Source organism: Pan troglodytes, chromosome 13, assembly GCF_028858775.2.
Source record: "Pan troglodytes isolate AG18354 chromosome 13, NHGRI_mPanTro3-v2.0_pri, whole genome shotgun sequence".
NCBI classification, from domain to species: domain Eukaryota; kingdom Metazoa; phylum Chordata; class Mammalia; order Primates; family Hominidae; genus Pan; species Pan troglodytes.
In genome coordinates this window covers 143,172,936-143,188,719 of record NC_072411.2, presented here as the reverse complement: position 1 = coordinate 143,188,719, position 15,784 = coordinate 143,172,936, and the positions used below count along the sequence as shown (strand labels likewise).

At 60.5% G+C, this 15,784-nt stretch overlaps 1 protein-coding gene across 3 annotated transcripts; it reads left to right on the top strand.

Moving 5' to 3' along the window:
- Positions 1-2,159: 2,159 nt before the first annotated feature.
- On the top strand, positions 2,160-13,015 carry MAB21L4 (mab-21 like 4). Of its 3 annotated transcripts, XM_009444702.4 has the most exons (6): positions 2,160-2,230; positions 3,075-3,560; positions 7,300-7,525; positions 8,904-9,057; positions 10,415-10,771; positions 11,901-13,015. In XM_009444702.4, the coding sequence occupies exons 2-6, from the start codon at positions 3,077-3,079 to the stop codon at positions 11,991-11,993; spliced, it is 1,314 nt and encodes a 437-aa protein (XP_009442977.2). In that variant the 5' UTR covers positions 2,160-2,230; positions 3,075-3,076; the 3' UTR covers positions 11,994-13,015. The 3 variants fall into 3 exon arrangements, with proteins under 3 accessions (XP_009442977.2, XP_001156651.3, XP_009442978.2); XM_001156651.7 differs by lacking the exon at positions 2,160-2,230 and having other exon boundaries at positions 2,302-3,560; XM_009444703.5 differs by lacking the exons at positions 2,160-2,230; positions 3,075-3,560 and adding an exon at positions 6,756-7,190.
- Positions 13,016-15,784: the final 2,769 nt, after the last annotated feature.

Here is a 15,784-nt window from a genome sequence, read left to right as displayed (position 1 = left end):
TGAACTGTGGGAGGCCTATGGGATGAGGAGATCATCTGGGACGGCCTGGTGGCCCTAAATGGTCTCCCCAGTGTCCTTGTAAGAGAAGCAGAAAGAGATAGCACAGCTGCCCACAGGAGAGGGCCACGTGAGGACGGAGATGGAGAGACGTGGCCAAGGAACGTGGCTGCACCGGAGCTGGGAGAGGTGGGAGCTGCGCTTCCCTGGAGCCTCCGGAGGGAGCCCAGCCACACAACACCATGCTCTTGGACATCTGCCTCCAGAGCTGTGAGAATTCACTTCTGTCATTTTACCTCCGCCGTGGTCTGTCGCAGCCCTGGAAACATGCCCCCGCTGTGGGCTGCAGCTGCGTGGAGCCCCCACGGCTCAGGGTGTGCCCCTGGTGCTTCCCTAGGTTCAGCCCCGGGACTCTGTTCAGGCCGGAATGTCTGCTTCCCACCCCGCCTTTCCCAGCACATCCAGGACTTCCTGAAATACAGGATCCGTGCTCTGGCCCTGAGCTCTACTGAGAGACTGAATCAACACCCATCTGAGCATTTGCGGTTGCCACAGGTGCCAAGGAACCCCTTCTTGAGTTGCCAAGGCCCCAGGACACGTCTGGTTTCTCTGACCCTCCCCACCCTCACCACGCTACCCTCCTGGGGTCAGAGTTGGAGTCCTGGGTGCACTGTGGCTAGTGGCTGCCTGAAGGCCTCTGGAGCACTTGGCCCCTTTGTGGTCAAAGCTGCCCAGCCGTCCAGGGCGGGTGCCCGCATCCCCTCCGTCAGCAGCGGCTCTCCTCTCTCTCCCACAGGTCCAGCTTCCCGGGGACCTTTGCTTGTCCACACTTCCCTGGTGTACTCCACATGCTCCTGTGTGCCTGGCATCGTGCCCGGCTCTAGGGTACACTGAGGAGTGTGACACCGTTCCAGCCACAGGGAGCTCACCATGTCATTCACCACCTGCCAGAAGGGCCAAGGGGCAAGGATGGGGCCTGGCCCATCAGAGGCTCTGACCTCAGCTGGGGCACAGATGGAGAGAGCGGGGTCCCTTGGGGCAACCAGCTGGATTCAGCACAGGAACTGGTGGGAGCCAGGAGGCCAGAGCCAGCGAAGGACAGGACAGGGTGTCAGCCAGGTGGAGTCCCCTGCCAAGGAGAGGAGAGGGGGACGTGGTCTTGTGCTCTTGGTGTTGACAGCAGTGGAGAGGGGGCTTTAGGGGCGAAGGAGGATGCAAAGCCTGGGGGCCGCTCCCGAGGGAGAAGGGCCCTGCTCTGTGGCCACTGGAGGGAGCAGCTTGGGGGCTGAGGAGCCGAGCCCCTCCCATGGCTCAGAGCCCCTGGGCACTTTGGGTAGATTGGGGTGGGGTCGGGGGTCTCCTGGGCGAATTCAGAACACCGGGAGGTTCCTGGGAAGGAGGAGCTGGGACACTGAAGGTGTCATCAAATCACAGATGTTGAAGCCAAGGCCCAGAACAGGCAGATGAGCTCCCTGGGCCACTGCGGCCGAGGGTGAGGGGCAGGACCCCAGCTGCCCTGCAGCAGCGTCCACCTCCCCCAGGCCAGAGTCCTGTGGCACACGGCTGTGTGTGGGGACCTAGGCAGGCCGTGGGTGAGGGCCCAGGACAAATGGGGCCTTGAACCTGAATGGCTGCCCTCGGGGAGGGGGACACGTGCTCTAAGCAACTCCAGGGAACAGGAGTGGGCCAGCTTGGAGGAGGGATATCTGTCTCTCGCTTGACCGTGGGCTACCCTGTGAGGTGGTGAGCTCCCTGTCCTGGGAGGCATGGAAGCAGAGACCCGCTCACTGGGCTGCAGCCCCTCATAGGGGCTTCCAAGCACCAGGAAGTGAGTGGCTGTTGCCCCCTGCCCCACCCCTCCTGGGATCCTGGTTCTGCCCACAGCTCTGACTCAGATGCAGCTCCCCGGGGGGTGAGAGGCCCACGTGCGGCGGCTACAGGGGCAGCATCTCCATGACGCCCCTGTGGGGCCATCTCCATGTTCACTGTTTGCAGACACCCCTGTGGCTGAGCACCCGATGCACTCGGCCAGCTGGCAGGGCCAAGGGTCGATGGGGCGGCTCCCTGCTGGTTGGGACTTGCACGGCCCTGAGCAGGGAGGGGGGCGGGGCTGGCAGGGTGCCTGGTGCAGGTGCTGGAGGGGGATGGTGGGGCGAGTTTCTCCACCTGGGTGAGGTGGAGCCACAGAGACTGCTTTTCTCCAGAACCAGACGAGCTCCAGCTCCCAGGCTAGGTGGGTGCCAGCTCCTCTCAGGTTGGAGGCTGGGCAGGGTGGGGTGGGGTGGGGTGGGGTGGGGACTGGTAGCCCAGGGGTCCAGGGCCCGGATGGCTGGATGCACAGCTGGGGCAGAGGCAGGAGCCATGCCAGGACTGCAGCCTGTAAGCCGGGCACAGGTGTCTGAGGGGAACATTGCAGAGACGCAGCCTCCAGGTTCCCAGCTTTCCAGGCAGCCTTAGAGGGTCCGGGGCTCCCCCACAGCGGGGTCTGGGCAGCCACCGCCCTGCCTCCCCTTCCTCACTGAGCCACAGGGTGCCTTGTGTTCCCTCCAACCTGGCAGGGAGGCTGGGGCAGGGGGGCCTGATCCAGATACCCGGCCCCTGGGCTGTGGGGAGGAGGGTGGAAGGAGGCCCATCAGCAACACACAGAGGCTCCCATCCCAGGGACGGCACAGTCCAGCGGCAGTATTTCTCCAGGGACCCCAAGCCTGGCTGGGACAGGGGCCGTGCCTTGGGCCTAAGATGAGAGAGCTCTTCTGAAGGGAGGGAGGAGGGTGGTAACCAAACCCAGCCCCCGCCTGCCCTGCATGGCCCCTGTGACATTCCCAATTGCTGGGGACTGACTCACCCCCACTTCAAAGGCCTTAAATAGTTCAGCTATTTCACCTGCCACACTGTGCTGTCACTCTGGAATTCTGCTGTGCGGGAGCTGAGGCCCCACCTGCAGACCTGCTGCTCACCTGGGCAGGTGCCTCCTCACAGCCCATCTGCACAGCTGGCCTGCGGAGTCCTCCTCAGGGGCCCCTGGCCCTCACCTGCCACTGTTGAAGGGATGCCTGCCCCTGCTCTCCCCACCTCAGCCATGGCCGTGCAGGTGCCCCTGTGGCACCACTACCTGCAGGCCATCCGGTCCCGGGAGGCGCCGCGTGCCCAGGACTTCCAGCGCGCAGAGAACGTGCTGCTCACGGTGCTGGAGCGCGTGCATGCCCTGGACCCCCGCTTCATCGTGGACTACTCCCGTGGCCTGGAGGCCTTCCAGTTCGCCCTGCGCTCCTCTGAGGACCCAATGGACATGGAGGTGCCCCTGTGGGTGGATGCCGAGGCTCTACTGATTGAGGAACCAGAGGCCACCCAGCCGGAGGATGGCCTTGAATTATGCCACCTGGGTGTGCCCAGGGAAGGGGCTGGCCTGGAGCGGTGGACCACCGAGGATACCTTCACTGCCTCCTCGGAGGGTGACGCCAAGTGCCGTGGACACATTGTGCCCAGCAAGGTCCTGTGTGTCCTCAAGGACCTGCTGGTGGCAGCCATCGTACACTGCAAGCACCACAGTCTCATTGCACCAGGTACTGGCACAGCCCACTCTGCACGCGTATCTGCGTGTACCGAGGGGCTGCTGTGTGGGTGCTCACAGAGCTGTACCTGCCCACTGTGTGGGTGTCTGTGTGCAAGTGTGTGAGTGCACAAGTGTGTGATTGCCATGTACGTGCACACAGGGTGGCGACTGTCCTCTGTGTGTGCACACACAGGCATGTGTGCACGTGTGTGACACTGTGCAAGTGTGAACAGCGTGTTGGGGCACAGAAGTCGGGAGACCTCACTTAGGTCTTCCAGCTCCAAACGCCTGTAAGAAGACAGATGATGTGTTCCGTGTCGTGTGTGTTTGCACGGGGGTTCCACGGCTACCAGTCGTCCAGTGGCTGGAGTCTGGGGCAGCTGCTTCACTGGTGGCCTTGCAGGAGGGTCCCTCACACAGCTCTGGGCAGGCGGCTCTGTTGCCAGTCACAGCCTGTGAACTTGAGGCTCCCCGAGGCCATCCCATGCCCACTTCCAGTGTCTGATGATGTTGCACCAGGTGGGAGGGGTGTGTGTGTGCCTGCTTGCGTGCGCGTGAGTACAGGGGTGTGAATGCGTGTGCATGTGTGTGCCCGTGTCTTATCAGCTTAGGGCTGAGTTGTCTATTGGTGTCTTGAGCCCCAAGTGGGCTCTGAGGCTGGGCTTCTGCGTGGACCAGGGGCTGGCCTCAGTCTCTCCTCTGGGGCCTTTTGTTTGTTTGTTTGTGAGACTGAGTCTCACTCCGTCACCCAGGCTGGAGTGCAATGGCACGATCTTGGCTCACTCCGCCTCCTGGGTTCAAGTGATTCTCCTGCCTCAGCCTCCTGAGTAGCTGGGATTACAGGCATGGGCTACCACGCCTAGCTAATTTTTGTATTTTTAGTAGAGACAGGGTTTCACCATGTTGGCCAGGCTGGTCTCGAACTTCTGACCTCAGATGATCCGCCCACCTGGGCCTCTCAAAGTGCTGGGATTACAGGTGTGAGCCACAGCGCCTGGCCCACCTTTGGGGCCTTGTTGATATGGTCCAGGGTGAGTCTGAGCCCAGGGCTCCTTCAGCAGGGGCTGCCTGGACGGCGACGGTCGCTGGGAGGACAGGGCTCAGCCTGTGCAGGGGCCAGGATGATGGGGACCCTGAGTGGTACAGCCATCCTCCAGGGGGTCAGGTTGTCCTGGAAGGGAACTGGGGACTGGAACAGAATTTGTCACATGTGAGTCACCACAGTCCTCACAGGGCTTTGTTGCCTCGAGTCACCTCCCTAGTATTCATCTGACCCTCATGTCCTCCGTGAGGTCAGTGGGTGGGGTCAGCTCACCTTCGCGAGAGGCTTGGGGATGCCCGGCGCTGGGGCCTGCCTGGAGGCAGGGGCACCTCCTGTGGGTTCTGGGGAAGGGTGTGCTGCCACCGCCGCACATAGCCAGGCCTCCAGTCTGCATGCTGGGAGGCCAGGCGGGTGGATTCTAACAGAAGCCCTCCCCAGACCTGTCTAGTGCCCTGGGGTAAGTGACTGACCTGACCTCTGGGGTGTCAGCTTCTGGTGCTCCCAGCCAGCCCTCACCCTGCCCCCAGCCCCTCGGGCTTCCTGCTCCAGCATCTTCTGAACCTCTAATCATGCAGGTCATGGGGTGGGTATTTCTATCTTCTTCCCGACCTCACTTGGCCCTGTCCCCACCTGTGAGACAGGCCCACCCATTGGGGTGAGCAGGAGGCCGTGCCAGGCCCTGAGTCATTCAGATTTGGTCTAAGCCGCCAGACTCCTCACACCCCCAGAGTGCGTCCTGAGAAAGCAGACCCGATACTGCAGGCCGCGCCCACAGCCCCTGAAGCTGCGCTGGGCTGGGCATGCAGGGAGATTCCAGGCATCGTTTCCTGACACTCACCTTAAAGGGGAAGTGGCAGCCTAGGTGACAGGGGTCAGGCTGCCCCCACCCTGGGAACCGGTGAGACCAGCCTGGGGCTGTGGCCTGTGGCCGGGCTGGTGCAGTTGCGGCTGCCTTCCAAGCTGCCAGGTCACGGGCAGTGAGCGTGCGTGGCCCACGGCAGATGAGGTGTGTGGCCACTAGAGGCGGCTCTGAATGGCAGGCACCTCAAGTGCTGCATGGGGGGGCCCTCCTTCTCTTTCATTGATGGGAACTGAGGCCCCTGTGGGATGGGCCGCCCAGGCAGCAGGGCCAGGGTTGCCCTGAGGTGGGCCCCAGAGGCGTCCCCAGAACTGCCCCACGGGAGATTGTGGGGGCTGAGGGGTCCACACAGCCAGGACCAGGCTCCCTCCGGAAGGACCCTGGGGCGGTGGGATGGTTGGAAGGCAGGCCCCATGCTCGCTCATGATGGGGACCTTTCCCAAGGCACATGCCAGGATTCCCTCGGGGAAACACCAGCATGCTGCCTGGGCCCAGCTCCCTGTGACCTGGGCACCCTGGCTGGACAGTACTGGGGAGGGGAGGGGCGGCCTCTCCTCCGGTCCCTGGGCCAGTGTCGGGCGGGGGCCGTGTGGGTGTCTGCAGTCACCCTGAGTGACACCTCACCTCTTCATTCTCGGATATTAATTTGTTTTTGGGGGGGTAGGGCAACTGAGGCAGAGGCCAGAGGGCCCCTGGACTCACCAGAATGCCCCCAGCCCCAGCTCCAGCCCCATTACACCCTGGAACAGGCCCTCCAGGGACTCTGGGCTCTGTGTTAGTGAAGTGGGCACTGGGCTGGGTCCCGGGTGGGGTCCGAGGAGGGAAGGGAGTGGGAAACCTCTTGGTCAGAATGTGCCTCCTGTGGGGGACAGAGGCCGTGGGGCTCTCGGGCAAGGGCTCTCTGGGAAGTGTAGGATCCAGACCTGGTCAGGAATAGTGGCTGAGCTCCGTCACTGTGAGCCTGCTGGCCTGGGCAGCCCAGAAACGGGGGTGGCTGAGCTCCGTCACTGTGAGCCTGCTGCCCTGGGCAGCCCAGAAACGGCGGTGGCCGAGCTGGCTCTCCACTACTGGCAGCTGCCGCCGCCTCTTCTCTCCATGGGAACTGAGCCTCAGCCTGGGCCTGTCCCTCTCTCCCCAGCTGCCCCCATCATGTAGACTGGTCCCCTAGCTGGATCCAACATGGGCTTCCCATGCATGCAGTTGATTTGAGTGGCAGGGGGCTCTCAGGGAAGCTTCCAGGGGCAGGGGCAGGGGGCAGGGGGCAGGGGGGAGGAGGAGGTGAGTTCTGGGGAGGAAAGGCCTAGCTTCGCTCCACCCTCTCCAGCTCTGGAGTGGGAGCCCTGTGGCCCCAGCCTGGACTGCTGGTGCCTCCTCCCCTGCAGAGAAGGCAGCAGAGATGCCAGGGCCATCGTCAGGAGGTAGGGGGCTAGCTGAGGGCTGGGACTTTGGTCCCAGGGCTGGGGCAGAGTGAGCAGGCTCAGGAAGGCCTGGGAAGGCACAGCAGGCGTGGTCCTGGGGTGTGGGGTGAGGGTGGTGCCTGGCAAAGGAAAACCTCACGTAGGACGCTGCTGTCATCACTGGTGCTACAAGTCGCTGAGCTGACAGTTGTGCCGAGGACTGTCACCATTGGGCAGGCATGGTGGCCAGCTCCTCACTTGGCTGAGGTCCAGGGATGGACACAGGTGTCTGGGGTTGGGGAGCTGCAGCCTGCAGGTGGGGGCCAGCAGAGAGGGCTGCAGGTGAGAGGTGATGAGGGGCAGGGGCCAAGTTGGCAGCAGGAGGAGGGCTGTGGAGTGTCCTGGGCAGGTGAGGCAAGTCGAGGGGCTGGCGTGACTTGGGTCTTTGCAGGTTCGCTGAACGCGGCCAGCCTGAGGGAGGAGCAGCTCCACCTGTCCTTGCTGGTGTCCAGCGGCTGGAGAACAATCAGCTTCCACGTGGTGCCCGTGGTGAGAAGGAAGCTTGGGGCGCCTGCCCTGGAGGGGGTGCAGCAGATGCCCGGATTCCCTGAGGGCAGCTTGAGAAGGATCCTCAGCCAAGGGGTGGACCTGGTGCCGGCCAGCGCCCAGCTCTGGAGGTAGGCTCACCCTCCTGGTCACAAGGTTCCTGGGGAGGGGGCAGGAAGGGGCCACTGCCCCCATGCTCCCCTGGCCCCAGCCAGGAGGATCTGCAGGGTCCTCCGTCTGCCTCTGCCCCCATGGGCATGTGTGTTCCACTGAGATTACTGGGGTCTCTGGCTGTAGGGAGGGTGGAAATGTGTCCTCTCCCAAGTGGAAAGGGGCCTGGTGACATCTGACACTGGGTGATGAGAGACCTGGAATTGTGGACGGCTGCCCTAGACCAGACCTCTCACTACCCAGCTTTTGCTTGGGGCAGGAAAATAGCTGAGAGGTCAGGCAACCTCTCCAGGCAGGTGGGTTCCCAGAGAAGCTGAGAGGGTTCCCACACAGTGGGGGTGCGTCCACATTGATGTCTGTGAGAGGAAGGAGAGGGGCACTGGGCACAGGCTGAGCTCCCCTGGAGACCCCTAGCCAATGGCCAGGGACCGCACCCCATCCAGATCTGACACCACTGCAACAGCCCCTCAGGGTGGCTCACCCCGCCTCACTTTCTGGAAGGATGGTTGAATCCACGCTCATCAGTGGAGGGCTTTGCAAAGCTGGTTATGTCCCTCCTGTGGTTTTCCCCTGCAAGGAAAGGTTCAGCGGAGCGCCAGTCACCTGCCCTGCATTGCCGCTGACCCCTTCACGCGAGGCAGGGGCGGCGTCCAAGCTTGTGGAATAACTACCTGCCCGCCTGCCAAGGAAGGGGAAGGGCTGGGCTGGGCAGAATCATTTTTGCAAGTAAATGGGAAAATGACATTTTTGGTGCCCCACATCCTGTAGACTTGGGGGGGACACTGGGCGCGTTACTGGCCCCTGTTGTGGCTCCTTGAAGGGTGGGCCCATGAGGGTGCGGTGCCAAGACTCCACCACCTCAGCCCATCCAGCATGCACGCAGCAAGTCATCTGGTGTGAGCTGCTCTGAGCTGTGGGCATAGGCGGGGCTGGGGTGTGGAGCAGAGATTCTGAGCCCATCATGCAGCCACCCCTGGAGGCTGCCGCCCTGGGCTTCCTGAAGGGGCCATGAGTGGAGCTGTCACACTCCCGGGCTGAGTGGTTCCAACCTGGGCAGGTCTGAGAGGCACCTTCCTGTCTACACAAAGGGCCAGGCTGGCCTGGAGGCTCCTACATCCCTCCGTATTCAGGGCCAGGGAGTCTCCACGAAAAGCAGGCGTGCATACTGCACAGCCGATGACAGCAGCTCCCGAGAAGCCTGGGTTCCGGCTGGGTCCCACCAGCAGACGCAGCACAGCACGACCCTGGCCAGGGCCCGAACCTCCGGGGCTCAGAAGCTCCCCATGCTGGGGGCCAACAGCGGCGGGGGCTGACCCAGTGCATCTGTCTGGGCCCCAGGACCTCCACTGACTACCTGCTCACGAGGCTGCTGGGGGAGCTGGGCTCCCTGCAGGGTCATCGCCTGGACAGCCTCTCCATCCTCGACCGGGTCAACCACGAGAGCTGGCGTGACAGTGGCCGGACTGACGGCCTGACCTTTGGCCACCTGAAGGTACCCAGGGCGGGACTCAGCGGGTTGTCTGTCACCAGGGCCCAGGGGTAGGTGCACCCAGGCGTGTCCCTCCTGCCAGCCCTGACTGGCAGGCAGCTGCTATGAGTCCCAAGTCGGAGTTGGGGGGATTCTGAGGGCCTGCCCAGGTTCTGAGGAGGTGAAGCTGTGGCTCATGAGGGTCATGGGAATGTGGCCGCGGGTGCCGTGGTGCCGCAGGCTGGCCTTCGCCATCCCTAGGCGGTGACCTCGGAGGCCCTCCTGGCCCTGGGACACTGTTGGGTAGAATCTCAGGGTGGGGCCTCACAGAGCCCAGTGTTCCCGCCCAGCCAGCCTCCTCCCAGTGTCTGGGAATGTCACCTGGCTGGGACACCTCCCTCTGGGGGTTCCCAGGAGAGTCCAGGCACACCCTTCTCTCTGCTTCCTGGGCCACAGTGACATTCTGCAGAACCCTGTCCTTCTGGGGCTTTGTAACATCAAATGCTGAGAAGAACAAGGAACAGGCAGGGGCCAGGGATTCCAACCCACCCCAACCCCGAGGAAGCAGGTGGGGGCTGTGCTGTCTTGGGGTCTGCTCGGCTGGCCCCTCCCTGGAGTGTGTGGCCAGCCGGGCGCTGCTCCACAGATGGGGCTGGCCCCTCCGCCTGGCTCAGTGTTGAGGGAGAGGTGCCCCTCCTGGTGTCCGGAGTCCCTAGGTGACCTCTGGCCACGCCTTCTCAGGCCCCCACCTGACCTGGAGCTTCCAGCCCCCCTTGAGGTTGGATGCATGGTGGTTCCCAAGCCCCAAACTCAACTGCAGGGTGAGGGGCCATGGGAGAAGAGGGTTTGAAAAGCCGCTGTGAGACAGGGCCTGTGAGACAGGGCCTGGGGCAGCATGGAGTGGAGGGGTGTCTGGAGCGGCCGCAGGCAGCTCAGGTCTTGTGGTTCAGGCCAGGGCTCATGAGCACACAGGCTAGGACTGTGACAATGCCATGGGCCCGTTGGGTTGGGCTGCAGGGGGTGAGTAGGAGCTCAAAGGGGCGGAGGGAAGGAGAGAAAGGCCCAGAGGATGCTGGGAGCTGCAGAGGCCCCCCAAGGGAGGTCCTGGGGGGTGAAAGGAGGAGCTGGGGTGGGGCGCCAGGGCCAGAGCCAGGCAGGGGAGGAGAGAGAGGGGTTCATGCCTTCGGGAGCCAGCAGGCTGGGGGCAGCGGGTGGGAGGGGCCTGGGACTCCGACTGGGACGTGGAGGGGAGGGCACAGGGTAGGAAGAGGTGTGGGTAGGAGCAGGGAGGGGCAGCCAGGGTGAGGGTGGGAGCGCAGGGCGGGAGCACAGGGTGGGCCGGGTGGGCCAGGAGGCCAGGGCTGACCCTGCTGTCCTGCAGATGGTGCTGCTGTGGGCCTCTGTGCTCTTCCCGGCGCCCGAGGACTGGGCAGAGCTGCAGGGCGCCGTGTACCGCCTGCTGGTGGTGCTGCTCTGTTGCCTGGCCACGCGGAAGCTGCCCCACTTCCTCCACCCGCAGCGCAACCTGCTGCAGGGCAGCGGCCCGGACCTCGGCGCCATCTACCAGCGCGTGGAGGGCTTCGCCAGCCAGCCCGAGGCGGCCCTGCGCATCCACGCCACCCACCTGGGCCGCAGCCCCCCGCCGCGCATCGGCTCCGGGCTCAAGGCGCTCCTGCAGCTGCCAGCCAGTGACCCCACTTACTGGGCCACTGCCTACTTCGACGTCCTGCTGGACAAGGTGGGTGCTGGCCGCGGGGGCCTTGGGCAGGCCCGGGGGCATGGGAGGGTGGAATGGAGCCCTGGCCTGGCTCCCTGCCCATTCTCTCCCGGGTCAGCGGCCCCAGGAATGCCGAGGCCAGGTCAGGGCTCGGATGGAGAGCGTCTGTGGGGACATGTGATGTCTGGGGGTCACATGGGCCGTGGGGGTCCCCTCACTGGTGGCCTCACAGGGCCTGGGGCTTCTCCCTGGAACCAGGGCAGTGGGTCTGACCCTGCTTCTGTTTCCCACCAGAATTGCCCCCCAGCTCACACTTGGTAAATGCTCAGAGCCCCAGCTGCCCACCCTGGAGTTCCATTCCTCATGAAGGGATATGGCCTTACCTGGGCCCCAGAGGGACCATTTTTTTCTCCCTGGACTCAAGAATCCACAGCCGTGCTCCTTGGGACCCTGTGTCCCCTGGGCCACTTCTCATGGGTGCCTGGAGGCTCCACCAACTGCCCCTCCCTGTGCCCCAGGCTCTGGCACCTCTGCTGAGCCTGCCCAGAGTCCACCCTGCTCCTCGCCCAGGGCCCGGCCCTCACCCTCATACCAGGAGCAAACACAATCTCCTTCCAGGGCACAAACAGGGGTTTCTCAGCCACCCTCTCCTGTGTCCTAGTGGCAGTGAGGCCCCAGGGTAGCCACCCTCTGCTGGGCATCTCCTATCCTATTTTAGCAAACTTCCGCCTATTGAGATGCTGATGGCCTCCTGGGGTCTCCCCTCATGCCCAACACTTAAGAATTTTTACCCCAGAGCCTGCAGATTAGGGAGCAAAGGCCATGCTCTGTGCTCTCAGCAGACCTGTGTGGGCAGGGTGCGGTGAGGGTGGGGTGGTCACCGGAGGCAGCCTTCAAGCAGCACCCTGTGGGGCCTCCTCCTCAGTGTAGGCCCATGCCAGGGACGCCGTGTGTGAGGAGGGGCTCAGGGAGCAGCAGAGGCTGGGGCCGCTCCGCCTCTGGGATGCCTGTCCAGGCAGATACCTGGGGCAGGAAGGCCCGGCATGGCCCAGGGAGGGCCAGTTGTTCCACGCTGTGCTCTCGGCCCTGAGAGCTTATCATGGGCTCCAGGGGTCCCTGTAACCCTTCTCCCCTGCAACCCTGCCTGTAGTTCCAGGTCTTCAACATCCAGGATAAGGACCGGATCTCTGCCATGCAGAGCGTCTTCCAGAAGACCAGGACTCTGGGCGGCGAGGAGAGCTGAGCTGGGCCACCTGGTCTCAGCCACCTGTTCTTGGCTCCCCGACAGACTCTGCACTGCACCATGGGAGGCTCCTGGGATGTTTGGAAGAAGAAACGGGCTTCTCCTTGAGGCGGCAGTGGAGGGATTTTGTCCCCAGGAGTGGCCTCTGAGAGTCTTTCAGTGCCTGGTGGGGCAGGGCAGGCCTCTTGGAGCACCTCCTCCCTGGGTCAGGGCCTGGATGCAGGTGCCAAGCTCTCCGTGTGGTGCATGGTGACCCAGCCACGTGGTGTTGTCAAGCAAACAGCATCGGCAGGAGACCTGGAGCTGAGGACTTGGCCCTGCCTGCACTGTATGCCATTCCTTGGTGACGAAATGCTGTATATTTGGTTTTGAAAAAATGAATGTGCTGGGTATACACAGCAGAAAGGGTACTGTCCACTTTTTGTATATCAGTGTGGAAAATATTTCCCCTAGAAGTAGAAGAGGCTCATGTGCTGATGGATAATTTTGAGTCTTCTCCATTCTCTGTGAATGACCCCCTTCCCCAGGCATCCCCACCTCCTACCTCGTTCTTAGAGCAAACTAAAGCCAACTGAGGGTGCACACACAGCCATGAGCCCACCTGCCCAGGACTACTCCCATCTGCTTCTTCCCGTCCCCGTGGAAGTGGCCCCTGATATGGTTTGTATCTGTATCCCCACCCAAATCTCAGGTAGAATTGGATCTGTGTCCCCACCCAAGTCTCAGGTAGACTTGTAATCCCCAGTGTTGGAGGAGGGGCCCAGTGGGAGGTGATTGGATCATGGGGGTGGATTTCTCCCTTACTGTTCTCATGATAGTGAGTGAGTTCTCATGAGATCTGGTTTTTTGAGTGTGTGGCCCCTCCCCCTCTCCTTTTGCTCTCTTCCTCTTTCTCCGGCCATGTAAGATATGCCTCCTTCTCCTTCACCTTCCACCATGATTGTCAGTTTCCTGAGGCCTCCCAGCCATGCTTCCTGTATAGCCTGTGGGACCGTGAGTCAATTAAACCTCTTTATCCATTACCCAGTCTCAGGTAGTTGTTTACAGCAGTACAAGAACCTACTAAATATCCCCCCTCTCTGATGTAAGGTGTCCTCTCCTGGCATCTGATGCCACCCCCACTCTGTCCTTAACATTCTTTGTGCCCGCAACTCACATTCTCTCATCAGCCCAGCACTGCCTGCCTGTAGCCCATGACCTGCATGGGTCCTGCCCATTGGACATTTCCTATTCTCCATCTTTGGCCTCTCAGGGGCATTGACCCCTCAGTGCCTGAGCCACAGCTCACACCTTTGGCTCTTGGAGGGGACCTGCAATTCATGCAGCAGCAGCTCCCTGGAGCCTCCTTGAAAGGGACCTCTGGCCATCTGCCAGAGGAAGCACAGACTCATGACAGGAGATGCCCAGGACCCTTGAAGGCTGCAAGATCCAGGGCCTGAGCTGACACCCACACAAGGGGACACAAAATGCCATCACTTCTCCCCCATTAGAATGGGGGCTGGTGGAAGCAGAATCTTGGTTCACATCTGATTCATAATGGAACCGAAGGGCCAGGCCCACCCTGTGGCCATTCCCTTGGCATTTGATTGTGAAGCAGGGTGGCCGTACATAGCAGGAATAAGAGCTGGAATAGCAGGAAGGGCCAAGGGGAAGTTTATTTCAAAATCATCCCTATTCCCATGGCCAAGATAACCCAGCAAAACATACCACATCCTGGGTGTACTAACAGAATTTAGTTCTACTTTCAGAGACTTTACTTCACCAATATGGCTGCAGTAGAAGCCAGATGGATTATGGTGAATGGTAGTGGGTTACATAAACTTAACCAAGCTGTAACCCGTAGTCCAGGTGCTGTGCTAGACGTGGTATCCTTAGTACAACAGGACAGCAGGGCCTCTGGAACTTGTATGTGGTCACTGGCCTGGGAGAAAGGCATTCTTTCCAATCCCCATCAGAGGGGAGGCTCAGACACGGTTTGCATTCACTTGGAAGAGATAACATAAGTTCACTGTCTGGCCCAGACTGATGTTAACCCTCTCTTCTCTGTCACAATGTAGGCCTAATGGGCCTTCATCACCTGGATGGTCTATAGAATATTACGTTGGTTCACTGTATTGATGACATCATGCCAATTCGAACTGGAGAGGATTGACTGGAAAGTACTTTGGATGCCTTCTAAGACCATTCATTCCAGAGGGTGGGAGACAAACTTTACAGTCTCAGGGCCTGGCCCAGAGATTAAGACTTTAGAGGCTCAGTGGTCTGGGGCATGCTGAGACATTGCTTCCAAGGTAAAGGGGAAGTTTTTGTACCTTGCCCCACCTACTGTGAAGAACAGGCATGGTGCTGTGTGGGCCTCATTGGATTTTGGAGGCTGCATGCACCTCACTTGGAAATGTCCATTTGCTGGGGGACTCAGAAGGCTGTTGGTTCTGAGTGGGGCCAGGGCACAGGCAGGTTCTTGAGTAGATTCACGCTATGATACCACCATGGTGCCAATGGTATCTGCAGTAGAAAGGGGCACCATGTGGCATCTCTGGCAAACCCCAAAAGAGGAGGTGAAGTCCTGGAACGAGAGCAAATTGTCTGCAGCAGAGAAGTATTCACTGTTCAAAAGCAGCATTTGGTGTGATATTGGGCCCCTGGCCAGGGGACACCAAGTAACTATGTGACCTGAGCTGCCCACCATGAGCTGAATGTTATGGGGTCCTAAGTTTGGGGGTGGCATTGGTGGTGCAACAGCAATCCATTGTACATGGACATGGCCTCTTCAGGGCCAGGCCAAGCAGGGTGGGTGGAAACAAGTCAGTTAGATGAACAATGGCCTGGGTCACCCTATCATCACCTACGTGCACCTGTGCCTCTCCTTTAACCTCACACATAATGGCCTTGAGAGGGTTCCCTGGGACTAGATGACCGAGGAAGAAAATCTTGAGCCTGGTTCATGGATATGATGGCTTGGTCTTTTGGTGCGAACCAAAATGGACTTTCCCAACTCAGGGTTCCTAGAAGAGAGTGGTGAGGGAAAATCCTCCGCATGGGCAGAGTATCAAGAAATAGAAACTGGGCCAGGCGCAGTGGCTCACGTCTGTAATCCCAGCACTTTGGGAGGCCGAGGTGGGTGGATCACCTGAGGTCAGGAGTTCGAGACCAGCCTGGCCAACATGGTAAAACCCTGTCTCTACTAAAAATACAAAAAATTAGCCGGGCATGGTGGCAGGTGCCTGTAATCCCAGCTACTCGGGAGGCTGAGGCAGGAGGATTGCTTGAACCTGGGAGGTGGAGGTTGCGGTAAGCCGAGATCCCACCATTGCACTCCAGCCTGGGCAACAAGAGTGAAACTCCGTCTCAAAAAAAAAAAAAAAAAAAAAAAAAAAAGAAAAGAAAAGAAATAGAAATCGTTCATCTCTTTTGTTTGGAGAGACAAGTGGCCCAAGGAAAGAAAACACACAAACATTAAGACAAAGAGTATTACCAGAGGTAAGGGGCGATATTTCACAATGATAAAAATAGTCAGTTCATCAAGAAGGTGTAACAATCCTAACAACAGACCTTCAAAATCATGAGGATGAATGCATAGAGTTAAAGGGAGAAGGAGACAAGACCACATTCATGCTGGGAGAACTGAACACCCCACTCTCAGTACTTCATAGAAAAAGCAGGCAAAAAAACAAACCAAAACAAACAACAACAACAAAACCCCAGTGATACAAAGAAGACTTGAACAATGCTGTCATCCAGGCGGACCTGAGGAAGCTCACACCTGACAATGACGAAGACACGTTCATCTC